The sequence below is a fragment of the Zingiber officinale genome, chromosome 6A (assembly GCF_018446385.1).
Source record: "Zingiber officinale cultivar Zhangliang chromosome 6A, Zo_v1.1, whole genome shotgun sequence".
NCBI classification, from domain to species: Eukaryota; Viridiplantae; Streptophyta; class Magnoliopsida; order Zingiberales; family Zingiberaceae; genus Zingiber; species Zingiber officinale.
In genome coordinates, this window is record NC_055997.1 from 39900536 (window position 1) to 39928457 (window position 27922).

A 27922-nucleotide genomic window follows, 5' to 3' on the forward strand; every position below is an offset into this window, starting at 1 on the left:
ACGGCGCACCTTTCAGAAAAAATTGCCGTTAAATTTTTATAAACATGCTCTTGCGCGGTTTGGGATCCAAAGCGAGGTGCCCGTCTGATAGATTGCAATAATTTTGCCAGATTTGTTTGCTTGGTCGGAAAGCAACAAGCGTAAGTTTCCTCCGATCTTCTCTTTCTTCCTCGGTTCTTCGATCAGTGACTCTCCATCTTCCTTTAAGATTAGGGTTTAGGCTAAGTTTTTGACTCTTGGCCGACGGAGCGAGCCAAAGATGTACGCGAGCCAGGCTGATGGCGGAGCAGCCTCCCTGTTCTCTGGAGGCGGATTCATGCCCTCGCAAGCTACCCAAACGCCTGATACTGGCTTCTTCAAGGTCCTGAATCTTTACTAAGAAAAAGAAAAAGAAAAAACGCCACTTTTTCCACCTTCGGCCTGCTTTCTCTTTAATTCTTTCTGTTCCTTTTCCTTCTTCTGTTCTTCAGAGCCGTGGCGGCGTTCAGGCTGTGCTTCCCCTCACAGTGAAGCAGATCAGCGAGGCCTATCATTCCAACGATGACAAATCTAATTTCGTTGTTGATGGCGTCGAGGCTTCCAATGTAAATTTCGCCGAAACCTTACTCCGACAATGACCTTTGATTATTTTGCTGTTTTCATCATTTGTGGCTGGCGACAGGTGAGGCTATTGGGGCTTGTGGTAAACAAGGCTGAGAGGGTCACAGATGTCTCATTTTCCCTTGATGATGGTACCGGAAGAGTCGATATCAATCGCTGGTGTGTTTCACTGGATTCCCTTCTCTTAATAACTGGTAAGTGTGAGTGTTAATATCTTTGTCAATGAATAGATCTTGTTTTCTCCAGGGTGAATGAAACATCGGACTCAAATGAGATGGCCATAATCCAGTAAGAAGCTGATATATCCTGATTTTTTTTCCTTTGTACTTGTTCTTAGGCATTTGCTTTGCCTCTTGACTATTAATTGTATTTTGAAAGGAATGGGATGTATGTTACCGTCAGTGGTAGCTTGAAAGGTTTCCAAGGAAAAAAACATGTTGTTGCCTTCTGTGTCCGGTGAGATATTTGATTGCCCTTCTTATACTGGTCAATTGGTTATCCTCACTAGTCAAACTTTTATGAAAACTCAAGTTCATTCAATAGCTAGTCTCCCTTGGCATCTTGTAATATTGTTTATTTAAGCCCATGAAGCTTGAAGCAATCTTTAGGAATTTCTTCAATGAATATGTAACCATTGTAGAAAGACAACGCACATGTAAAGAAATTGTAGTTCTTTTTTGTGGTATGGAACAAAAATGATTAACTACTGAAATTAGCTGATTCATTAAATTGTTTATGTTGTATACCAAAATATGTATAGGGTGTAAAATGTAAATACTACAATAGTTAGGGAGCTATATGTAATTTTCTTTTGTGAATAATAGAAAGAGAATAGAGGAATGCAAAACCTAAGTTTCATTCTTTTTGTTATATGGTATTCGAACATCGATCCTTCTTTTTGTTGTGTTCGACTGACTTTAAATCTCTGCTCCTCTTTTTGATTGCTTTGCAAGTGTCACTACATGGATGCTTTCAGTCAATGAGGCATCCCTCTTCCCATCCATAGTGGAAGGCCTCACCCATTTTTTAATTTTCTCTCATCATCATCTCGCCTGCCCTAATATAATCTTCCACAATGTCGCTGCCAACTTCAAGCTTATCCTCCTCCCTAGTAGACCTCCAAAAATAGTATCCTTTTCTAAACCTCAAGTTGACATATTCTCCATTTCTCTTCCTCTAGAAATTGTCAACGCCTACCATAAATTTCATCTTCGCCATATATTGTTGTAGCATGCCATGTCTCCCGCCAACTCTGATGTTGAGTAACTTCCCCCTAGCCTTCTTTCATCTTCCACTCTCCGTCCTAGTCCATTGCCAGCATTGCTCTAGGTATTCATTTGCATATGTTCCTTGCATCCACATGGATGCAATTCATCCTAGTGCTTCCAATGACACAACTCTAGCTTCGCTCCAAGCTTCCTCCAGCTTATCTTGATGCTCCAACTACTCTAGTTGCGCTCCACATTAGAATTGGTGCAGATTCTATGATCTTGAAGAATTGATTTGATTTCTCAATCATTGATTAGGAGTTGTTGAATTGTTTCTCCTCAATCAACCTATGGAATTAGTTTGGTTCTCCTAATTGCTAGGGTTTTTATTTGGCTTATCTTAGTGTTAAAAAGCATGCCCATTTTTTCTTTTCATACGTCAAGACCATGTCAATACATCTCCATTGATTTATAGAAGTATATTTATTGCTTCTTAGCTCACATAGTCGGTTCCTCATTATGGATTTTAGATTTAGAAGCCTTTGAACACATTTTAGATAACATATACTCTTTCATATGCTACTTCCACTAGCTAGTCATCTCAATGCCACTATAGTCGATGGGTCTTGTTGGTTAAAGGTATTGATAGTGTTTCTCTTTCATCATTTTTACATCTATTGTTTGCCTTATATCTTCTTGAATTTTCATTGGATTTGTTGTTGACCACATCCTTGAATTATTTTGTCACATCTAATGTTACTTTTGTTGTCATCTAGGATTTATGCTTATTTTAGTTTGAAGGATAGATAAGTCAAGCAGTAGATTGCACGAGAGTTGAGATGTTGTCCACTTTTTGCTAGATGTGGAATCATTCGAAGGATGGATTATCAATGCATTTGTGAATTAATTTTTTGGAAAATTTGACCCACCCAAAATTGAGCAGAAATTCCTTATAAACCAAAAATCCTAGGAATTTTTGTTTGAGAGACTTCTCTTTCTTCTTTTGCTTCTGTCAAAGTCATTGGCTGCCTGCAAGTCACTTGTTGCTAGCCCCTCCTTCCTCTTCTTCTTTTTCCTCTTCTCTTTCCTCTTCTCGAGTTCTTCAATTGTTGCTTGCTCAAGAGCTCCTGGTCCACCCCTCCCTCTTTTACTTCTCCTCCCAAGCCTATCAGTCGTGCGTGAATCTGCCGTATAAACCTCCTTCCTCTTTTGCTTCTCCTATTGAACTTGTTAGTTGCAAGGAAAATAAAAAAAATGGCATAGTAGGCTTTTTTTTTTAACTCTCTTTTTCCTGCTTCTAGTGCGGTAAATCAGAAATGGATAATCTTTTTTATCTTCCTTTTTGCGGCAAATTAGTGCCCCTATGTGTGGTCCGCTCCTCCACCATTCTCTCTTGTAAGAAAATTAAGGATCAATAAAGTGATTAACATATGATATTGTTCTTGTGGAAGATGCTAGTTGGATATGGCTCCTCTGTCTTCAATTCTTGTGGTCACTCCATCACTCTCAGAAATTCACAATCGTCGTGGTCACCTTAATCTTCAACATTTAAAACCGATGATACCCTCTTTGTCTAATCTCTCTTGAGTGTGAATCATTTCAACTAGGTAAACATGCTAGTGCCTCATTTCTGAATAGAACGCATGAGTTGCATTTACACCCTTTACCTTAATTCACTTTGATATTTGGGATTCAAGTTGTGTAAGTTATATCCTTGTGTAATTGATGACTACTTTTGAATGATGATGATTTCCAATGAAAAAGCATTTTAAACTTTTTCTTTACATTTTGAATTTTATGCTGAGATTAAAACCCAATTTGGTGTGACAATTAAATTTCTTTGCAATGGCAATGCTAAAGATGTCTTTTCTTATATGTACCAATCATTTTTGTGAAACCATTATGTTGGTGCTGCGGAAGTGATTTTGATCGCTAGAGGAGAGTGAATAACAACCTGCAATTAAAAATGATTTATTTCTCTTGCAAACTAACGGGCAAGGACACATATTAAAAACAAAAAGCAATCATAAAAGGAAAAAGGACATGAGAGATTACTTGGTTATAACTCGGGTTGTTAGTCCAAGAACGATAAAAGCTCCACTATCTTCTCCTTCTTCAAAAATGACTTGGCGGTCGAAAAGCCTCTTAGAACGGTTAAACACGAAAGCAATAAAACAAAATTGAATGAAAATGAATACAAGTGTGTTGTGTTTTTTGTTTTCCGAGCTTCAGTCATATTTATAACCTTTATCTCGATTTAATCGTTGTGTTGAATCTCTGGTTAATCGTATTCTCTTTGGTCACCTGTACGATGTTGATGTGTCCTCAGATTTTATCTGCTTCGACAATGCCTCTAGATAACCCAGCCCTATCCGGGCTCCCGAAAGCGCTCCGGTCCTCCGGAAGCGCTTCGGGCGCCTGGATTCTGCTAACGTGGATGTCGTCCTGATCCGTTTCGGTGACGGCTACTACTGACATGGCGAGAGCATCCGGGCGTCAGGAGAGTTTCCGGGTGCCTAGACTTCGGCCGTTTGGAAGTGATCCAAGCTGGAATGGTCAACTTCTAGACTTGACCATTTGCTATCTCCTAGTCGCCTATATATATATATATAACTGGTCACCTAGACAGACTTCGTCTTGATTGCCGTTAATCCTGCTTGGGAACGCGCTGACGAACAAATCACCAATGAGTTGGCATGGATGTCAACTTGTCGCTAATAGCCTAGGGACAACGAGGATCGACGAGGAGATTTGTTGGACCTGGACAAAAGAAAACCCAGGAGAAGAGGTTAGAATGACAGTTAGGGTTCCCTGGTATAGTCACTCCAACGTTGAAGTTAGGGAATGGAGAAGAGCGATAATTAGGGTTTGGATGCGTCTATTCGCATACTTGTAGCCGTGTCCCCTATGTCCTCCATGTGTCCTCTCCTCTTGTGAGATTGTTATTTACTTCCTGAAATATTCCGAAATCTCGAAATCCACATGAGCATTATTTTCATCTTGAAATAGTCCTGAATCCCGAAATCCACTCAAGCATTATCTTCTTCCTGAAATAGTTTTGAATTCCGAAATCTACGCGAGCTTTATCTTCTTCTTGAAATAGTCTTGTATTCCGAGTAGAGTCACCAAGGAGATTGGTTGTTAAGGAGATGGGGCACCTTGGAGTCAGGGCGCCAAGGAGTTTAGATCGTCAAGGAGTCGAGGCACCTTTAAGTTAGGGCACCACAGAGTCAAGGTCGTTAAGGAGTTGAGGCATCTCGGAGTCGGGGTGTCGTAGAGTTGAGGTCGTCAAGGAATTGAGGCACCTCGGAGTCGAGGGCGTTAAGGAGATGGGGCACCGAGGACACTTCGGGATGGGGGTCGATTTAGCTTTTTCCCTAGCCACTTTAGCCACATGGCACTCTCATATTACTTCCCGGATCATAAGTCTCCCCTTCAAGTCTAGTTAAAGGAGGCGAGAGTCCGACCAACTAGACTTAATTATGTTTAAACAAACTAATCCTAGCCATCTCGATCGTCCAAGCCACATGGTAGATCCGTTGCGTATTTTTGAAGAGATTACACATTAAATGTCAGCATGCTTCTAATGTGGCACCTTTAAATGCAGCAATCCCTTTTAAATGCGCTGCCTACATCATCTCCCTCGATTCCCTAGCCTAGAATGAGCCAATGTGTCTTCAAGGTTGCATCACATTAATGTGATGTAACCTAAGGCAGAGAAGACTAAGCATCCTTCATCACGTAATGATTATTAAACTTGATTCGTTCCATGTACCTGATTCTACGGTTGAAAATTTGTCCCACTATGTAACTGCGAGGATCAAATGACTCTAGTTAACCGAGCCGGGATATATTAGGCTAGATAAGGATGCCCTTCTCCTTGCGCCCTCGTTAATCCTGTGTCCGTCGTTAATCTTCTTCATTTTGAGCCTTCTGTTGGGGTTCAATCAAAGTCCCACATTGGAAAGATTTGGTAAAGATCGTGACGTTAAAAGGATACATGATATCTGCATTGGCATGAAGCTTTTTGGGTAGAATCCAAGAGCAAAGCTATGAGGGCCTAGGTCCAAAGTGAACAATATCATACCATTGTGGAGATATACGGACATCCTTTGGGCACAACAAATTGGTATCAGAGTCATGGTCCGGACCAGATGTCATGTGGGGTGACCTTGAACGAAGTTGAGGGTGGACCTGGAGCAGGTCAGGATGACTGGATGCTTGCGAGTAGGCTGGAGCAGGACAAGGTGATCGGATACTTGCAGGGAGGCCCCGAAGCAGTCTGGGTGACCGGATCAAGCTACTTAGGGGGAGGTCCGAAACAGGTCAGGATGATCGGATGCTTGTGGAAAAAGCCTTGAAGAATGTCAGGGTGACCGGATACTCGTAAGGAGGCCCGGAGCATGTCAAGATGACTGGATGCTTGCGGGGAGGCCTGAAGCAAGTCAAGGTGATCGGATACTTGCAGGGAGCCCCCGAAGCAGGTCAGGGTGACCGGATCAAGTTGCTTACAAGGAGGCCTGAAACAGGCCAGGATGGCCGGATGCTTTTGGGAAAGACCGCAAAGCAGGTCAGGGTGATCGGATACTCGCAAGGCGGCCCGCGGGGAGTCCTGGACCATGAGAGTAACTGTGGTCCTTCGTTTGAGGGGAGGATTGTTGGGGTAAAGTCCCACATTAGAAAGATTTGGTAAAGATCATGGGGTTAAAAGGATACATGATATCTCCATTGGCATGAGACCTTTTAGGTAGAACCTAAGAGCAAAGCCATGAGGGCCTAGGCCCAAAGTGGACAATATCATGTCATTGTGGAGATATGTGGATATCCTTTGGGCACAACACCTTCTACACCTCCTTGCTCAGTAAGTCTTTCAGGTCCTCTTGGTAGTTCCTTGTTTTAATCGACCTTCGATCAGGTATCCTTCTTAGCTTATGATATCCTTCATGGTTGGAGAATTGTCTTCTGCCCCTTGGTATAAGTCGGTTGAGTCTAGCTTCATCGGCTACGCCTTAGATCAGTTAAAAATCAAATATAGGATCCCGACCAATTACCTGATAAGGCTCCCTAACAGTAATGACCGGCTGGATTGTCCTCCTGGTTTTGTGACCGTTTTTAGAAGTCATTTTCTGAGTGGGTTGCACTTTCCCATTCCGATGTTCTTTGCCGAAGTGTCCCAATATTTCCGCATTCCCCTATCATAACTAGGTCCTAATTCGGTCTGGATTTTGACTGAAGTGGTCATCCTATTTTGACTGTATCGAATTCCTTTATCCCCTAGGTTCTTTCACTACTATTACCCAAAGAAAATGGAGGATGAAGTGAGTCTTCTTTTTCTCCTCAGGGTGGGGCTCAAGCTTATTGACGACCTCTTGTCTTCCCACAAGGGATGGAAACACCTGTTCTTCTTTATCAAATCTCCGAGTCCAGTGTCTTGGCCGACCTCGTGGTAGCGCGAGTTGCTAGCACCTCCTTCTCTGAAAGATTGCCACTTGGAATGAGGTTATTTCAATGCATCACATAAGCTTCAAGATTTGAAGTTCGACAACACTCTTTACTTGAGGAGGAAACTATTTACTTTGCCGAAGTCCCAATATTTCCGTATTCCTTTGTCACGGTCCTACTTCGTTTCAGATTTTGACTGGAGTGGTCATCTTATTTATCGAATTCTTTTATCCCATATGTTCTTTCACTAATACTTTTACCTAAAGAGATTGGAGGATGAGGTCTTTTTTTTTCTCCTCCAGGACGGGGCTCAAGTTTATTGATGGCCTCCCGTCTTCACACAAGGGATGAAAACCCCTGTTCTTCTTTGTCAAGCCTTCGAGTTTAGAGTCTTGGCTAGCCCGATGGCAACGCGAGTTGCTAGCACCTCCTTATCTAAAAGATTGCCACTTGAACGAGGTTATTTCAATGCATCATAGAAGCTTCAATTTGAAGTTCGATAACACTCTTTTACTTGAGGAGGGGATGCTTCACTTGTTAGGGCGAGTCCCCTTCCGATTGACAACTTCGTTCAATAAGAATTTTCATAATCACGAGCTTTGATATCTAAATGAAAACGTATCTTCTTTTGTAACCGACACCATGCTGAGGTCATCGTTGAACAAGGTGATGAAACTTACTGCAACATAGTGGGAAGTTCGCAGGGTCACCATTGTTGATCTCGCTGAGGAGGCAACACCCGAAGAGAGGGCACTCCCGACTCTGACCGAAGCTCCCACGGCGATGGTTCCTTGGGAGGTGATGAAAACGCTAGAGTTGGGGACACCTCTTAGATGCACTAGGAAGAGGTGACGCTTGCCAAGAACTTCTCCTGACCATTTGGGTCCATCAGCCTCGTCACAGGTTCCTCCCATCTCCCGAGCCTGCTGATCCCTATTCCTGTTCATCCTTCAAGTGCACCAGTCGAATTGGAGAATCGCCCAACCTTGGTCGACTCTCCTCAAGTGTAATCCAAAGGGTCACGACTCCTACGCTCCTCGTGGAATTGGGAATTCCTATACTGGAGTCGGTGCCTCCCATCGTCTTGTGAGTCTAGGGCTAGTTGGGCCTTGGGCAGATCGACAAGGCGAAGATGACGTCCTGGTTGCTATGGAGGTATCCCAAGAACCTTCCTAAGGAGTGTGCAGGCTGGATCTCTTCCTTTACGGTTTGGCAACCTTTGGGTGGAAGAACTCCGAGGAAGTAGTCAAGGGCATGTCCATCCGGGACTTGGCTAAAGAGCTACTGTTGAATGGGGCAAACCACATGTCCCAACTAATAGTGTTTGGGCCTGTGTAGCTGAACTAGAGTCTCAACTGGCTGTGGCTCCTTCTTAGGAGGTTTTGATCGCAGTCCAAGAAGAAATGCCCCTCGTACAGTCGGAGATCAACCATCTGAAGCGACAACAAACCAACCTGCTTTTGATCAGATGACGAACACCCGATTGAGGCATGGAATAACGAAAGCAATGGTAGAAAGGATTAGGATGACGTATAGCGTGAGTCAACTGCAGATAGAGATAGACAAGTTGACATTTGTTGCAACCACACACCAAATAGAATTGGATGCCGCCACAGCTAAGGCAATGGTCGTCCAGGTTGATTTGGAGGCCGATTGGAAGGAGCTTGGGCTCCTGAAAGTGGAGCTAGGAGCCACTCTAGAGAAGGCCAAGTCGGTTAGGGCCTTGGCGGAAGCCCAACGATCCGAGTTAGAGGTTTCCCTTATTGCAATCGAGGATGCTCGAGCTGAGGTGTGGCCCCATGAGTCCTCCATGGCTGAACTATAGACATTGCTTGGTGTCTCTTAGTCGCAGAGGGGAGAGCAAGATGTCCGAGCTTCAGGAGTATCAGGTGGGAGAGAACGAGCACTGAGGTCATCAGGAAGAAAGAATTCCTGCGATCTGTTAGCACTTGCATCATCTGAATGGTGCAATGCGGAATCGATGACACCCTCAAATAGCTAGTGGAGAATGAGATTCTCCTTTTCTAGCTATTGACCTGGTAAAAACCAACAACAACATTTTCGACGGAGATGTAGCCGACGTTTAGGAGATGTTAATATAAGACTATCCTTTATAATAGTTCTTTTGTGAACTTAATGAAATTGTTTTAGGAGGGTTGTACTGCTTCCTATTAATATTGTAGCGACTGGAATGATAAGGTATCCATTCGGTCCTTGTACGAAGGGGGAGATAACTATCATTGTTTGGAGGATTTCGACTTCGACTATGTCCGAGTCGGAGGAGTTTAGACCTTGAGAAGGACAAGGCGATATACGTACGGTACACGCTCTACCCTTGTATGAAGGGTAGGTTAATACCGTAGCCTGGAGGATCTCAACCCTGACTATATCTAAGTCGGAGGAGTATGAGCCTTGACAAGTCAATATGGTACATGCTTGACCCTTGTACGAGGAGGGTTGCTACTATTTTAGCCTGGAGGTTTTCAACCCCGTGAGTTTAGGTCTTGAAAGGACAAGGAGATATAGTACGAGCTTGACCCTTATATGAAAGGGAGGTTGCTACCGTAGTCTGGAGGATCTCGACCTCGATTATATTCAAGTTGGGGGAGTTTGGGGCCCGAAAAGGACAAGCGCGGTACGGTACGCGTTCGACCCTTTATGAAGGGGAGGTTACTATAGCAACCTGGAGGATCTCAACCCCCACTATGTCCGTGAGAATTTAGGCCCTGAAAAGGATAAGACGATAAGGTACACTCTCGACTTGTGTATAAAGGGGAGGTTACTACCGCAGCCTAAAGGATCTCGATCCCGATTATGTCCGACTCCTGGGAGTTTGGACCTTAAAAGACAAGAGGATATAATACGCGCTCGACTGTGATCCGAGTTTGACAAAAATGCCAATTTATTGATAGAAAAAAGGAAATACAAACTTACTTTGCTGAAAAAAAAAATCCTAAGGATACTGAAACTACTTAAGATGAATAGGGTTGGCACTCCATGGTCGATCAAGCTTCTTGCCATTGGCGTCTTCCAGATAGTATGCTCTTTAGTTCCTCTTGTGGATCACCTGGAATGGCCTTCCACTGGGGTTGTAGCTTGCTAACATCCCGATAGGCTTGACCTTTTTCTAGACAGTCTCTGGAAAGCGAGAGGAATGACCGATTTGTTGTACTTGAAACACATCCATTGTCCATAGGCTATGAGTCGAGTAGCTGCCTTTTCTGGGGTTTCTGAGATCAAGTCAAGATCCAAGAGCCGCTGCTTGGGGTTATCCTGTCCATAGGTGCTTTTTCGAATGGACTCTTCCCCGATTTTCATCGGGACAATTGCCTCCTCATCATAGACCAGGTGAAAGGGAGTCATCCTTATACTCTCCTGAGGCGTGGTTAAGCCCAGAGGATACTTGATAACTCATCTACCTAACCACCCTCAACATGACCAGCTTAATCTCGAGCTCTCGAACTATCTCTCAGTTAGTCACCTTTGCTTTCCTATTACTTGTGGGTAAGCCGGCGAAAGCATGTTGAATTCCAAATCCTTCGCACCACTCCTTTAGTGGGCGACCCTAAAATTGACGGTCATTATCTGAAACGAGCTTACGAGGTATGTCGTATTGGCTCACAATATTCTGCTATAGGAACTCCTCGACGTTCTACTCCGTTATACGGGCTAGAGTCTCAACTTCTACCTATTTGGAGAAGTAACCAACGGTGACTAGGAGAAATTTCTTCTATTGAGGCTAAATTGAGAAAGGGCTTACAATATCCATGCTCCATTGATCAAAAGAATATGATAAGGTCTTTAAGAGCGCGGTTAGGTGATGAGAAAGGTTCTAATGCTTCTGACACAAGCAGTAATAAAACGGGCAATGTCCGCTTCATAGTCGGCCAAAAATATGTAAGACCTTTAGAGCGAGTGTCCTCCCTCCATCGTGATTTCTGCAAATACCTTTATGAATCTCTCGCATAATATAATCTGTGTCGTCAGCACCCAGGCAGGAGGGGGCACGAGAAGGAATGTCCATACATCATGTCCTCGATCAGCGTGAAACGAGCATCTCTTCTTTCGAGCAGTCAAGCTTGTTCTGGATCGACATGCAGAATTCCGTATTTGAGATAAACAGTAATGGATGCTTTCCAATCGACAGGCTCTTCCGTCTCGATGCTTGATCGACCTGTGAAATTAGCAGTTCGAGATACATAATTGTTCATTCTCCAACTGGCCCGCGCTTGCCAGTTTAGCTAACTCATCCACCTTTGATTTTTTGCGTAGGAATTTTTTTGCTGAGTCACTTCTTGGAAATTGCCTTTTCATTTCTTGAAAATGTCCATAGATCGTCGTAATTGATCATTCTTTATCTCGAGGTTTCCTTTTATCTGTTGGGTAACCAACTGGGAATCTGAGTAGATGATTACTTGGGATGCCCCGATTTGTTTTGCTGCGTGAAGTCCCGCAAGCAAGGCGTCATATTCGGCTTTATTATTGGATGCCCGAAAGTCGAGTCGTATAGAAAGCTAGAGTATATCCTCCCAAGGAGAGATTAATAATATTTCAACTTCACTGCCTTGCCGAGTGGAAGATTCATCCACGTAAACCTTCCAAGCCCCATCTACTTCCCGCTCATCAAGAAATCCGCTAAGGCTTGAGCTTTGATGGTTAATATTGGATATTGTATTCGTTGAGCGTGGTCCACTTGATTAGGCTCTAGAGGCTTCTGATTCGTTAACATCCGACATAGAGTACTATTGGTAAGGACTGTCATTAGGTGAGCGAGGGTCAACCCAAGAGCCAGCTTTTCCATGTTGTTGTACCCACTCTCAGCATCCTTCAAGAAGTAGTTAAAAAAGTAGACGGGGTGTAGGTAGCCATCTTTCTGTCGAAGTAAGACCATGGCAACAATTCCTTCATATGCCGATAGATACACCCATAGCATTTCTCCTGTGATCGGCTTGGAGAGGAGCGAAAGACGAGACAAATATTCTTTCAACTCAGAAAAACTTCATCACATTTCTTGTCCCATTCAAATTTGGAAGTTTTCTTCAGCACCTTGAAAAAGGGTAAACTTCGGTCGGCTGAATGAGAAATGAACCGAGAGAGGGTTGTAATGCGCCTGACCAACCTATATGCTTTCTTAAGGATTGAGGGAGGCAGCATATTTTGAAGCGCATGGACTTTATCGCGATTGGCTTCGATCCTCCGCTCGGTCACTATACACCTAAGAAACTTCCCACTTTTGACCTATAATGGACATTTATTGGGGTTGAGTTTGAGCCTGTATTGCTTGAGGGTTTAGCATGTCTATTCAATATCTGAATCAAGGTCTTGGATCGAGAAGATTTGATTAAAATGTCATCTACGTATATCTCAATATTCCTTTCGATTTGATGTTTAAACACCCAGTCCATAAATCGTTGATAAGTTATTCCTGCATTCTTTAGACTAAACAATATAACTGTATAATAAAAGATTTTGTGAACAGTGATGAAATTAACTTTTTCTCGATCTTCATATGCCAAAGGAATTTGATGGTAGCCTTGTTAAGTATTCAATATGCATATAAGTTTGCAGTCAGAAATAGAATAAACTATCTGATCAATACGGGGGAGAGAATAACAATCCTTTGTTAAGGTTCCGAAAGTTGATGCAGACCCTCCACTTACCCTTCGACTTGGATACTAATACGATATTGGCAAGCCAAGTCGGGAATTGAACCTTCCAAATATGTTCGACTTCCATTAGCTTATTGATTTCTGTCTGAATCACTTGGTTTTGTTTGGGCAAGAAGGTTCTCTTCTTTTGTCTAATGGGCCGAACTGCGGGCAATGTGCTTAATCGATGAACCATCATAGTCCGAGGAATGGCTATAACATCCTTCAATGACCAAGTGAAGACGTTATGGTTGCGTGAGAGACATGCAATTAATCTCTCTTTGAGCTCAATAGGAAGATTAATGGCAATCCAGGTGACTCCGTCTGTCCGATCGAGATGTGCTTTGCACATTTTCATGGTTCTCTATCGGTGGGGCTACCAACACCTCCTGAATGGCTTGCATAGCAGTATTTTGAGTTCGGGAAGTCTTGTACGAATTAGTTTGGATCACGTCTATATAACATTTCCTAGCCACTAACTGGTCACCTTTTACTTTCCCGACTTGGCTTCCCACTGAGAACTTGATTTTCTGATGGAAAGTGGAGACTGTTACCTGAAAGGTGCTCAACGTCGACCTTCCTAATATGACGTTATAAGCGGAAACTATACTTATAATAATGAAGGGTGTACGTCGAGTCCGCATTAGTGATTCTTTTCATAGGGAGAGGGAGACTTCATGCCCTGCGAAACCATACAGGGGTATAATTGGGATGGAGTACCTAGTCGAAATCCATTTTAAAGATGATGTTAACAGAACTGCCCGTATCTATGAATACACCTTTTACATGGTAGTTGGCGATGAAAGCCTCAATCAACAAAGCGTCATTATAAGAAGCCTCAATTCTTGTCAGATCCTTGGGCCCAAAACTAATTGAAGCCCTTTCCTTTTCCTCGACTAATACTTATTACATAGCTCTCCAAGCTTCTACCGCGCTTGAGTGGAATCTCTATCCATTGGTCCTTCTGATATCATGTTTATAGTCACTCGGGGATCGATCTTGCCTTTATCCTTTTTCTTTTCATCCTTTCCATCTGCCTGCCGGCGGGATCGGGAGGAGCTTTGGGTTTCCTTGATGGGGGAGTGAGATTGCTGACTTGAGCGACAGTCAACGTCGGTACCATGATTAAAATGACATTTGTAAGACTTGGGAGATCTTTTCTTACTGGACCAACTCCAAGCCTTCCGTTGATCAGCGACTCGTCTCAATTCTCTTGCATATTGCTGGCATTCTCTAGTGGAATGAGTCTCTAGTGGAAAGTACAATACCAACCTTCGGAAAACTCCTATCGAGACTTCGAGGTCGGGACCACTTCTACCATCTGCACATCCTTTTCTTCTCTTCGATTTGTGAATTCTTGGTTTTGTAAAAGTGGAGGGGCCCTACGATTTGGCTGAATAGAGTCAGGAGCCGGGGTTGGCGTTTCTTTTCTCTTGGCGGACTAGACCTCCTTGACTTGAACATACTTAAGTGCTCGGGCCTGCAACCTGTCGAAGTCAGCTAAAGGCTTTTTCACTAGGGACCTGAAAAAAATCCCTATCGTTTAAACCGAAAACAATGACTTGTACCTCTAGAGTGACCAAGAGAGCATCCATGGCCACTCGATTAAACTGTTGTAGATATTTATTCAGAGGTTCTTTGGGTTTTTGTTTGAGCGCAAATAAATCATGTGGAGTTTTTATGATACCTTTGGTTGGTGGCAAAATGTTGCATGAAGATAGTTTTGAACTCCTCAAAAGTTTGAATAAAAGAGGTAGGAAGGCGGCTAAATCACCTCTGCATCGATCTTAAGAGCGTTGTTAAGAAGAATTAACACTTGACGTCATCCGTGTATTGATGTACTACATATATGATCTTCTGATTGGTAGTGTCATTATACTCCCCAATCTGTAATGCTCGAAAGTCTCATGGCAACTCGTCTAGGAGGATGCTCCTCGAGAACGGAGGATCCCAAGGTGCTCTCGCTCTTGTAGACATGGGGGTTTTTTCCTTCAAAGCATTTCGTTGGATCTTCTGTCATCCACCTCAACGTTTTGGTTTAGGTCTTAACTTAGTTTTCCTGCGTACGACGCCAATGCGATCCTACATCGGAACGTCGACGAATGAATCATCGGGAGTTGGTGTGGATGTCAACTAGTTGCTTGGCGACAATGAAGATCGACGAGGAGATATGTTGGAACCTGGATAGAAGAAAATCGAGGAAAAGCAGTTAGAATGACGGTCAGGTTTCCCGGCATAGCTACTTCGACGCTCAAGTTAGGGAATGAAGAAGAGTGATAATTAGGGTTCGGATGCGTTTATTCACGTACCTACAACCGTCAAGGAGGACTACCTTTTATAGGACAAGAACTAATCCCAATGTCCTCCATTTGTCCTCTACTCCCGCAAGATTGTTATTTGCTTCCTGAAACATTCTGAAATCTCTGAATTCCGAGTAGAGTTTGCCAAGGAGACGGGGTGTCAAGGAGACGAGACACTTTGGAGTCGGGGCGTTGTGGAGTCGAGATCATCAAGGAGTTGTGGCACCTCAGAGTTGGGCCGCCATGGAATCGAGACACCTTAGAGTCGAGGCGCCAAGGAGACGGGGTGTCGAGGATGCCCCGAGATAGGTCCTGGCCACTTCAGCTAAACTACTATTCTTCCGTATACACGTGACACTATCATATTACCTCCTGGATCAGTCGTCTTGTGCAGTCTTTCTTTCGGCTTGTCGTCCCTCGGATGCACCATGCTCTTCCGGCTCGCTCCCATGTGTTCTTATTGCTCCACTGAAGTACGTTTCCGTAGCTCTTTGTACCTCGGCTGCACCAAGCCCGTTGACTCATTTCCTGTGTCATCCTTCTCGCTCGTTTGCATCTTCTGCCATTGCTAGCTGTCTCTGATGCTCCTTAGCCATTGCATACATGTGTGTTCTCCTAAGTTCTTGTATACTTAGACACATATTAAAACACCACAATGACATAACTTAGGGGGCGTTTGGTTTAGGGGAATAGGAGTGGGGAATGGGAATGAGAATCATTGATTGCCATTGTTAATGTTTGGATTATAGGAATAGGAATGCAAATAAGGGAATGAATCCTTGAAATTGGGTAATAACTCATTCCCATGTACCTCCCCTTCAATGAGTCATTACCCTATTTTATCAATCAAAATATTCCCTTATTCCAAAAATACCCTTAACCTAAAACTAAAATTTTCTTCCTTAATATCAAATATCAAAATATATTTATTTATTTTTTCTTTCATATCACTTCTCTCTCCTTGTTCTCTCTCATCATATTTTCTCTCTCATCATTTTATCACACTTTCTCTCTCCTATCACACTCTCTTTCCTTTTTTCTCATTACACTTTCTCTCTCATCATACTTTCGCTCTCCTCAATTTCTTCCATCGCACTCTCTTCCTACTTTCTCTCTCATCATACTTTCTTTCTCCTCAATCTCTCCCATTACACTCCCTTTTTTCTTTTTTTTCTCATTACACTTTTGCTCTCATCACACTTTCTCTCTCTTCAATCTCTCTTGTCACACTCCCTCCTTTTTTTCCTCGACATACTTTCTCTCTCATCATACTTTCTCCTCAATGCTCTCTTTTTTTCATCACACTTTCTCTCTCATCATACTTTATCTCTCACCATACTATCTCTCTCATCACATTCTCTCCTCATTTTTTCTTATTACATTTTCTCTCTCTTCATCCTCTCCCATCGTACTTTCTCTCATATCATATTTTCTCTCTCATCTTCTCTCATCATGCTCTCTTATCACACTCTCTTTTCTCATTTTCTCTCATCCACTTTCTCTCTTCATCCTTTCACATCACACTTTCTCTCTCTTCATTCTTTCTCATCACGCTTTCTCTCTCATCATACTTTCCCTCTCATCATTCTCTTTCATTCATCTTTCTCTCACATCTAATTTTTTTTCTTATTTTTTTTTATGGGTAAAAAAGGAAATTTTGATTTATTCCGATAGAAAATATGCAACTAACTAAACATTACTTTTAAGAGTGATATCAATGCTCATACCCATTCCCATTCCACAATCCAATGATTCCTATTCCGATTCCTATTCCTAGGAAAGAACCAAACGCCCCCTTAAACTTATTTGACATCACATCAAAATACCACTAGGGGTTTTAACATTCTCTCCCTTTTTAATGTTCATCAAATTAAGTTTAAATTAGAGTAAATCACAATAAAATAAGAATAATGCAAATTTTAACTCCCCTGTATTTATGCCTAATTTCTATTTATCTCTCTTTTGATGACAATAAAAAGGTGGGGTCGAGATTAATTCAAAATATCTCTCCTTGGTTTTGAAATTCGTAAAAAAATATCTCAGAAGTATAAAAAAATCAAAAATATTTATCAAGGGTAAAACTCAATATTTCCTACCACGTAAAATTAGTTCCATAATTTTTTTTTTAAATTTCAATATACATATTTTTCTAAAAATAATTTTAGAAATATTTCTGTGTCCAAAAATCATGAAATTGTACCAACTCATAGAAAAAAATGCTATATATTCACAAAAAATATATTGCATACAATTTCGAAAAGAATATTTAGAAAATAAATTCTTGATTTCGTGTATGCACATTGAGTCAACCATTTGTAAAAAAAATATTTGTAAATTTTTTTTTATGATTGATCATTCTAAAATCTTTCTATATGCTTAGAACAAATTTAGACACCAAAATAAATTCATACTTATTTGATTTATTAAATATTTTTGCGGAATGAAACATTTTGGCATTTTCTGATTTGTCCCCTAGGGTATTTAAAATTACATTTTAATCTTTCATACCCTAATGTTAGCTAAATTTTGTTCTTTGATTCTTTAACATCATATTCAAATTATTTGAACCAATGAAAATATTTTCTACATGCTCCCTTAATTGTGTATTTTCATCTTTGACTTTTTTGAATTCTTCATTATTAGAGCATGAATTTTCCAATTTATTTTCTAAGTCAAGTTTTTATCTTTTTCAATTCTATATGCTTAGCCCTTAGTTTGCATAATGAATTAGAAATCATTTTAATAGCATCGTACAATTAATCTGAGGGAAGATTATGTACCTCACTTGGCGTGTCGGATTTGTAGGTCGAGGCTCCCCCTTCACTTTCTTCGCTTGCGCTTTGTGACTTCTTCTTGATGAGTTGTCATTAGTGCAAGACCAGCTATATACTTCGTTTCTGAATTTGAAGATGAGGTTTCGCTCTTAAGTTGCTTTTAGCATTCTTTCCTTGGGCTTAGCTTTACTTTTCCCATCTTTCTTGAGTTTAGGATAGTTGTCATTGATGTAACCTTCCTCGTAACAGTTAAAACATCTTACCTTCCTCCTCTGTCTTTTCTTTAATAGTTTCGATGCTTGTCTCTTGTCAAAATTGTTAATTTTAAAAAATTTACCCATTTTTTTTACCAAGTATGCTTGTTATCTTTATCCAAAGATGTGTCTGATCCAACTCGCTCTTCTTTGCTTTTAGAGCTATGTCGTGGTTCGTTGTTTCTGTTTCTTTCATACCTGCACATCTAGATTTCCTGTAATTCCTTAGTTGAAACAAATTTTTCTAAATTACTTACCTGAGATTTTTTGAAATATAATAGGAGTCTACAATCGATAACCATTCTTGTGTTCTTAGAAATGCAGTGAGTGCAGATCTAAGCATGTCTCGGTTTGTGATTGCTTCTCCGAGGTTGCTGAGGCGGGTGAGGATCTCTTACAACTTCGCATGGAATTGTGCAACCTTCTCACCCTTTTCCTACTGGAGGTTGCTGAGTTGATTTTTGAGCATATCTCGTCTTGTCAGTTTTGCTTTTGAGGTGCCTTCATGGAGTTTCTAGAATTTTTCCCAAAAATCTTTGGCAGAATCATAGGTGCCAATCCTGAAACTCAATCTTACCATTAGCCTTGAACTCGTCTCGTTGTTTTTTGGTCCATAGTTGTTCCTCCATTTCTTCACTATCCTTATTCTTGGGCACTTTGAAGCCATGTTTTATACAAAGCATAATATCAAAATCAGTTTTAAATAATACCTCCACTTTCTTTTTCCATATAGTGAACTTGCCCTCAAACTTAGGTGGATGGATATTTGATCTAGCCACTCCTCCTGATCTAGTTGCTTAGTCGGTAGTTAGTCCTTCTGAGCAGTCTGGTTTTGATACCAATTATTGAAGCGGTTGAAATCGCTAAAGGGAAAGGGTGAATAGCAACCTGCAATTAAAAATGATTTATTTCTCTTGCTAACTAACTAGCACATTATTCTCCACCGGTCTTCATGCTTGCATACACCCTAATAAAATGCTGTAGTAGAAAGAAATGAGCTATCCCTAGTTGAAATTGTTCCAAGTCTTCTTCTCCATGTGCATGCTCCATTTCCTTTGGGAAGATGCACTTCTTGCTATGTTGTCTTATAAATCGTATGCAGTCTTCCACTCTCCATGGAAAGATCTCTTTTACGCTCCTCTTCCAAGAATACAATATATTCTATTTATGAGTGGTTGGGTGCACTTGTTTTGTTCACTTAACATTTATATGTCAAGAAGTTTACTAGTTTAGAGGATAAACTATAAACTACAGTTTAAAAAGTCATTTTATAGTAAATATTGTGGTTTATAATTTTAACTATCTTAAAATCAATAAAGGCAGTAATTAATTAATATAATATTCATGATATGTTTAAAATTAATATTGTATTTACCTTGATTAATATAAGTTATATTAATAACCTTGATTAATAGAAACTTTGTAAACAATTTGTTGATTATATTATTTATAATTTAGATTTTCAATTAAAACTTGAATTATTTATAATTTTTATTACTAAACTCTATTGGAATTCAGAAATTTCTCTAGGTTGAGATTCTTGAGACTTGGCATTCCTCAAGCTAATGCTTTTGTGTTAGCTTGCTAACGCCTGATTTGCCTCCTCCATGCGATGACCTCGTCTCATCTTCTTGATGATTGAACTACACCACTCTCTACACCACCTAACAAATGGGCCCCTTTATGTCTTCTTCGAAATCTCCTCTTTTCAAAACCTCAATTATGCTTGATGTCTTCTGCTTTTTCATCTACTCCTATATCTCTTTCTTCCCCATCAAACGTGAGAAATGACGTATCTCTATTCAGATGATATTATAGAAGGAAACAATAGCTATTCAAGCAAAGCATTATGATTAGGTCAATATGCATAGATGTCTCCTACAAGTAGCTATCGATATGTGGAGGTATGACTTATTTTGGAACAAGGCTGATTAGAGTGAGTTAAGCATTATGATTAGGTCAATATGCATAGATGTCTCCTACAAGTAGCTATCGATATGTGGAGGTATGACTTATTTTGGAACAAGGCTGATTAGAGTGAGTTTATTCTACATTGTGATGTGGTTCATGTATTTATTAAGCTTATGGAGTATGGTTGTGCACATGATGGCGTACTTAGCGCAGCTTAATTTATTCATAAGGTCTCAACCCAATTTAGGTCCTACTTGAGATTCTGAATATCTAGGACAATTTGGACCTTTGGTTTGAAAACCATGATATTCCCTAAAACATGATGGCCCTTCAAGATGATAATGGGATGGCCATGAATTTGAGATGAGTTTGGTTTTAATGGATTGAATAGTGGGTACTGAAAACCTTTTAATTTAATTTTTTTGGACAACATATTAATTTGATGCTAATGTATAAATACTTTATTTGAAGATGGTAACATTGTGACTACATTTTGTGCTTTTACTTCAATTCAATCCAACTAGACTTATTCAATGGTTACTGCTAATCATTTTTTGTCCCAAATTTTTGAGGTTGTTTTTTCTATAAGCATCGCTTACATTTGTGTATGCTATTTGTATCCATAATTGGTTAATGTTTGAGTATTATTGGGGTAGTTGGTCTAACTCTAAATCTACTTGCCTTTGATTTTGTTTCCCCATAATCTGTGTAGTGGACGTTCTTGAATTTGAAACTTTCTAGGCCAAAAAATATTCTCTTAAATGAAGGTATCCATGCTTGGCTGCTCAGGATGAGCCTCATGAAAACCTTTATTTCCTGAGGAGGTTCTACCACCACCACATGGAGACACTCTTTAATGCAATCTTTTAGCTTTAGCTGGTTGTGACCAAGAAATCACAGGATTTACTTGGTCGGTTGGAAATGTTAGACACATTAATTTGTCTTGTCAAAACTACTCAGAGCTCATGCAGTCCATGTTGAACTTATCAAAATCTGGACTGTAGCTGTAAACTTATCTCTCCACTACAGATCTAGTGCAAAGCCTAGCATTTCATATTCATCATTTGTGTTCACATGATAAGATTACATCCCTATTGTTCCCTTATGCCACTTAAAGATTAAATTTTGACAATCAGATTTTTCCACATTTAAATCCTTTGAACTAAATTTCTTAAACTCTTCAAGAAAGTTCCAGTCAAAGTAATTATAAATTATTTTGCCAACTTGTCCTTGAATTATCCAATAGTAGTTTTGCTAATTAATTAAGTACTTTTTATTCTATTCAATTCGCAAAACAATTTCATAATTTTCTTTCTCATCAATTTCATAGTTTTGCTAGAATTTTCCAAATTTATCTATTTTTTCAATAATTTTGATTGACTGGATTCAAATTCAATTTAATTCATAATTATTATTGTTATTTTGTCTCTCTCAGTGTTCTAAAACACGCCTTAGGCGGCGCTGTCTAGGCGTCCGACAACTGCGTCGGAAAGGTGTTGGACGACCCAGCCGCAACCGCTTGGGCGGCCTAGCCGCAGCCGTAGCCGCCTGGGCGGCCCTGGGCATCACAAAAATTCAGTTTTTTTTCCCATTTAAATCCCTAAATCCTATCTGATTCATCTACTCATGCCGGTTCAACTGTCTCTCGCCTCCTCCGGAAGCATCTACTCGATGATCGATCGACAAGTTTTTCAATAATTTATTTTGTGCAATTTTTTTTCCTCCTGCGACGCTTCCGGTGTCTCGGGATGCTGGCACTGGATGCGCCCCCAATGCTTCTGGTGTCGCCGGAAGCCTCTAGTGAAGTGTCTGGTGCCGCTAGAAGCTTTTGGCGTCCTCGGACGTGTCCGGGAATGACGTCTGCCGTCGTAGGATGCGTCTCGCGAGCATTTAGCGCCGTATTTTTTTTATTGCCTCTGGAAGCATCTACTCGACGATCGATTGGTAAGTTTTTCCAATAATTTATTTTGTGCAATTTTTTTCCTCCTGCGATACTTCTGATGTTTCGGGACGCTAGCGCTGGATGCGTCCCCAATGCTTATGGTGTCGCCGGAAGCCTCTAGTGAAGTGTCTGGTGCCGCCGGAAGCTTCTGAAGGCCCCGGACGCGTCCGGGAATGACGTCTGCGTCGTCGGATGCGTCCCACGAGCGTTTAGCACCGTATTTTTTTTAAATTTATTTATTATTTATTGAATTCAACAACTCCTCACTTAAATAGGGTAATTCTAATAAGATTTTGTACACCCTAATTAAATTATCCCAATAAACTATATAAAAATTATATTTAAAAATAAAAGATCTTTATAAATTTTATTAATTTATTTATATTCTAATAATATTATATTTAAAATTTAAAAGTCTAATAAATATTATTAATTAATTTATATTCTGATATTTTTTAAGAAGGGGACCTTGGCACAATGGTAAATATTCTAAAAAAAAAAAGGGCAGCCTAGTGCATGAAGCTCCCGCTATGCGGGGTTCTGGGGAAGAATCCATTGTACGTAGTCTTACATTGCTTTTTGCAAGAGGATTCTAATAAATTTTATTAATTTATATAAATTACATTTATATTTTGAAAATAATTTACTGATTTATATTGTTGTAGCCATGTAATCCCCTATTATTTTTCTCCATGTATTTTGGAAACAATATTTTGAAAACAATAGCCTTGGCCCAACACTATTATTTTTTTCCATGTATTTGTGATTTCATTTTTTTTTGCTCGATTTTATGTATTCATGCTTATGCTTGTTGTCATTTATTTAGAAACATGTTTTTCTTTTGTTTAAATGTCATTTTCAATTTCTCCCTTTGTTGATGGCCTTAATATATAAATTGATAGAGTAATTAAATTGATATTGTTCTCTCTTCTGGTATTAGAGCACTAGACCATCATGTAGTAGTGTTTAACAAAATTACTGTTTGAATCTAAATTTGTTCCAAAATAAGCTAATAGTTGTGTTTTGTGTACTTTACAAATTCCCATTGTGCCTTTTTTGTATGAGTTATTTAGGTACATCTAGTAGTTTGACTAAATTTGTCAAATTTTGCAAACGAACACTTTGTTGTTACTTTATTTTCTAATTTTGACTACTTTAGGTTCTCTTAGTAATATTGACTAAATTTTATAAATGAGACTAATGAGTCGTATGTTGTCCTTGGAGTTTAGTGTCATTCCATGCTCTCATTTATACTGTTTCAGTACCATAAGATCATCTAGTAGTAGTTTCGACCAAATTGCTAGATTGGCTAAACAATTCAAATCACTTTAGATGAGCATATATATTAAGTGATTTATATCCTAAATTTATTCTTAAATCACTTTTCAGGTTATCACAATTATAATGGTAAGCAATCCATCTTCGACAACATCCGTCACTCAACCCGAATATGGAATTCTTAGGAGAAAGTCAAATGACATTGGATGAATTATGAGATGTTGATTGATTCTAAGAACTTCGACAAAATTTAAATGCAAGTTGTGTGAAAAAATGATATCGGGGCAGTGTATAGGATCAAGGAGTAAATAGGAAATATTTGGAAATGTATCTGGTTGTCGAAAAACATCTCAAGAAGATAAAAATAAGTGCAAACAGGTTATTTTAGAAGGGAGGAACAAAGAGAAAAATAAAATAATGAAAGAACAAAATTGTAGAGCAGAGGTGACTATTTCTCTAGACAAAGAAGGTCCTGAAATTGAAGGGATCGATATGCGTCACTAATTGTTTCAGAAAAATGTAGGTTCCATTGGGAGTAAAGTGCCTCGTCAAAAAAATACAAATGAGGCTCTTTTCAAAGAGAGAACTCAACAAGTTCAACAATATGTTGAGAGATGGGATTATGAAAATGGAATCCCATTCAATGCTGTTGATAATGATAACTTCAAGCAACTAATGGAGGCAGTGGGTCAATTTCGACCCAGATTCAAACCTCCAACTTAATATCAGCTTAGGGAGCCACTGTTGAAAGACGAAGTTGAAAGAACAAAGCAACTCCCGAAGAAACATGAAGAATGAACAAAGAATAAGTACTCGATCATGAAAGATGCATGGAGTGATAGAAAAAAAACATCTTAAATTTGTGTTAATTGCAAGCAGGGTACTGCATTTTTAGTCTAAGGAGTCTTCAGATGAGGTACATACAACTGTACTTATTTTTGAATATGTTGACAAGTGTGTTGAACAAGTAGGAGCTCAGAATATTGTTCAGATTGTAACAGATAATGCCACCAATAATATGACAGCAGCTAAATTGATGAGAGAAAAGCGACCTGAGATCTTTTGGAATTTATGTATAACTCATAACGTTAATCTCATGCTTGAAAGTATTGACAAACTTCCACGATATAAAAAGGTTATTGAGCAAGCCAAGTCTTTTACCATTTTCATTTATGCTCACCATAAGACTTTGTTATTAGTGAGAAGTTTCACGAAGAAGAGAGACGTAGTCCGGCCAGGAGTTACTAGGTTTGCATCAAATTTCCTTACATTATAAAGTTTGATTGAAAAAAAAATCTAGTTTAAGGGTCATGTTTACAAGTGATACGTGGGAGAAATGTAAATGGTCAAAAACAAACAAAGGGAAATTGATTCACTCTACTGTGATGAGGATGAGTTTTTAGAATGGTGGGACACTTTGTTTGAAAATATTTGCCAAGAGTTCTTCGATTGGTAGATAGAGATAGAAAGTCATCCATGAGGTTTCTATATGGAGAGCTTCTTCAAGCTAAAGAAGATATCAAGGTGACCTTGAACAACGTGGAATCAAATTATCAGTCTATCATAGTGATTATTAGTAAAAAATGGAGGATAGACTTGATACATCATTGCATACCATTACATTTTTATTGAATCCCTATTTTTACTATAAAGATAGTTCCATTACTTTTTATGAGGAGGTCGTGATGGAGATTTTTGAATGCATAGAAATTTTGCATGCCAATGAGTTAGATCTACAAGATACAATTATTAACAAGGAATTTACAAAATACAGAGATAAGACTGGGTTATTTGGAAAAACATTGGCAATAAAATTATGTGAAAAAAAACGATGATACATTTGATCCATGTGCATGGTGGAGTACATATGGTGCTGACACACCCAACTTGCTAAGAGTGACGTTGAGGATACTTTCATTAACTATAAGTTGGATGTGAAAGAAATTGGAGTGCATTCGAAAGAGTAACTTTTAAACTTTAAGTCTTTAATTAAAATACAGTATTAATTTCATGTTACTGACTATAATATTTACTCTCTTTTTTTAATTCATACAAAGAAGAGAAATAGGTTGGATTTCAATAGGTTTAACAATCTAATATTTGTCCAATTTAATGCTAGATTGTTGAACAAATAAAAAAGAGAAAAAGAAAGGAATGTCGATATGTTTCTTGCAAAAGATGCTTCAAATGCACAAGGTTGGATTGTGGATAGTGGGGAAGATGATGAAGTTGAACTAGATTCCGGGATCACATGACAAATGGTTAATGAAGCAAGTAGAGCAAATGAAAATCTACAAACCAAAGAAGCTATAGAGTGAGAGAACTTAGGATGATTTTGCATTCGAAGAAAAAGAGGAGGATCACAATGATCATATTGAGTTTGTGTCTGATGAAGAACAAGTTGTTGAAAATTTTGGAGAAGAAGTAGAATAAATATGTGATATTTGGTTGTGTAATTTTAAACTCATTTTAAATTTGATGTTATTGTATTAGAGTATGTGATTTATTATGTAATTTACATTGATACCATATAATCTGCCTAGCGGCGCCTATTCCTCGCCTAGGCGCTAGGTGCTGGTCTGGTGCCCGATTAGCGCCTAGTGAATTTTAGAACCTTGGTCTCTCTAGTTCTAATTACTTTGTATGATAATATTCAACTCATGCTAGTAGTAGAACTACAGTAGAACTACAATGACTTGTTGATTTAATTTTGAGCAATCAAATAGTCAATGGTTAATTAGACTCATTTTATAAATATATTTCAGAATGTTATAAATCCAAATCATATTCATGAGAATGTGACGAATGGGAGCATAAGATTCAGGTCTTAACCACATTCTTAGGATTCATGTATTTAACATATGATTTAGTGATATACATACAATGCTTCTGAGCATAGAACATGCTCATAGGCCATGTCAATGCTTTGCTGGCTCAGTTTATTTGACAATCTTTTTATCTTCCGCCACATCTAAAGTCTTAAAAATAAGATGGGGTACATGAGTGAATTTCTATGAACTTTTTTTTTTAATTGGGAATGTTGGAAGTCTGAACTTTGTTAGAACCTTGTACAATCCAGTTGTTTTTCTATGGACCTTGTGCTTTCAGAGTTTCACTTCAATCATAATCTCTACTGTGACCTTTGGTACTTTTTTTTTTCAATATGTAAGTGACTAGATGGTTTTATCTATACACAAAACTAAGGATAGATGAATGCTGAAAAGAATGCCACTGAATTTAGTTGCTAATTGGAAAACATTTGCCTTTTCTTGTTTCTTAATGATTTTCTTGTAAGTTGGAACAAGGGGCTTATGCATTTCATTGGTTTTAAGTATTATAAAAAGAATTTGATCTTGATGTTCTTTCGGTCTGTTCTTAATTTCTGCATTTGTACCTCTCAGGCTAACTTAGCTAAAATATAGAGGTTGGAATTTATTTTGTGTTCTCTTATTCAAAAGCTAAATGGTTCTTTTATCCAACGACAGCCTCCGAATGATTCAGGAGCTGGTTCGTATCAGTTATTAGTGCTCTAATTAAACAAACATCTAATTTGTGGTTTATCTCCTCTCCTGCCAGACCTGTTACTGATTTCAATCACATCACCCTTCATTTCCTCGAGTGCATACATGTCCATCTGGATAACATTCGAGTGAAGGTAATTGACATTCAAAGTGTTTTTTTGGCTACAATGTGCATAGCTATTCTAGCACGCCATCATGTTTTAGTCCCTGCTAAAACCTCTGTTTTTTCAATGATGGTATGATCTTCAACAACATTTTGTTTCGTTTCAGCCTAATGTGGCTGTGGGAACAGCAGCTCCCTTTAGGAATGATGCTAAGGGTTACCAAATGCCTACTGCAAATCAGGTAAAGATGTCATAATGCTTATTTATTCATGCCATTTGTGTTGACAGATGCTTTAATTGCTATTTTCATAAGTTGCGTTCTTTTCTTTTCCTTACAGTTCCCCACGCATTCAGGTAGCAGTGGTTCGAACAATGTGCTGAAGTTGGTCTTAGATGTTTTTCAGGAACCAGCTAGCCTGTAAGTAATGCATCTTGATTTAGTTTCTTCTCTAATCAAATGAGATCTGTGTTTTTGTTCTTTTGTACCGTTTAGCTATCACCGTCTTGAATTATTGTCTTCAGAGCACGTGAACATGGACTTCATGTGGATGAAATAATCCATCGCCTAGGGCTACCCGTGGCGAAGATCAAGTCTCTCTCTTCGCTTATTGATTTATCTATCTATACATCTTCCTTAATTTTTCTTTCTTTCTACAGGGAAGCTATTGAATATCATGTTGACATAGGCAATATCTATTCGACAGTTGATGAAAACCACTACAAATCCGCATGCAATGGTTGACCATTTCAAGTGACCTTCTAGAAAATTATGGGATTGCCCTCTCAAGCTATAGCATTTTAGTCCCCCTTTTTGTTTCCCCGTTTCTACTCGTCTTATTTAACTATTTTTTTTTTAATTATGGACTTTTGTTCGACATTATGTAACTAGCGTTTACATGGTTTTCAAGGAAATTGGCGAATCTGATTTATTTTGCTTGAA

At 39.3% G+C, this 27922-nt stretch overlaps 1 protein-coding gene across 3 annotated transcripts; it reads left to right on the forward strand.

The window, feature by feature from the left end:
- Nucleotides 1–27922, forward strand: LOC121996314 (replication protein A 32 kDa subunit B-like). Of its 3 annotated transcripts, none has more exons than XM_042550246.1 (11): nt 1–140; nt 209–361; nt 471–584; nt 662–759; nt 847–888; nt 979–1056; nt 26934–27012; nt 27149–27223; nt 27321–27400; nt 27505–27573; nt 27640–27922. In XM_042550246.1, exons 2-11 carry the CDS (start codon nt 260–262, stop codon nt 27722–27724), a joined length of 822 nt encoding a protein of 273 aa, XP_042406180.1. In that variant the 5' UTR covers nt 1–140; nt 209–259; the 3' UTR covers nt 27725–27922. The 3 variants fall into 3 exon arrangements, with proteins under 3 accessions (XP_042406180.1, XP_042406179.1, XP_042406181.1); XM_042550245.1 differs by having other exon boundaries at nt 214–361; XM_042550247.1 differs by having other exon boundaries at nt 221–361.

What these genes read in the sequence shown, in the direction of transcription:
- LOC121996314 (XM_042550246.1), top strand. Translation starts at nt 260, where the DNA reads ATGTACGCGAGCCAGGCTGATGGCGGAGCAGCCTCCCTGTTCTCTGGA. An exon ending in AGAGTCGATATCAATCGCTG is followed by an intron (nt 760 to 846) that starts GTGTGTTTCACT and finishes TGTTTTCTCCAG; the next exon opens with GGTGAATGAAACATCGGACT. An exon ending in GTTGTTGCCTTCTGTGTCCG is followed by an intron (nt 1,057 to 26,933) that starts GTGAGATATTTG and finishes CTCTCCTGCCAG; the next exon opens with ACCTGTTACTGATTTCAATC.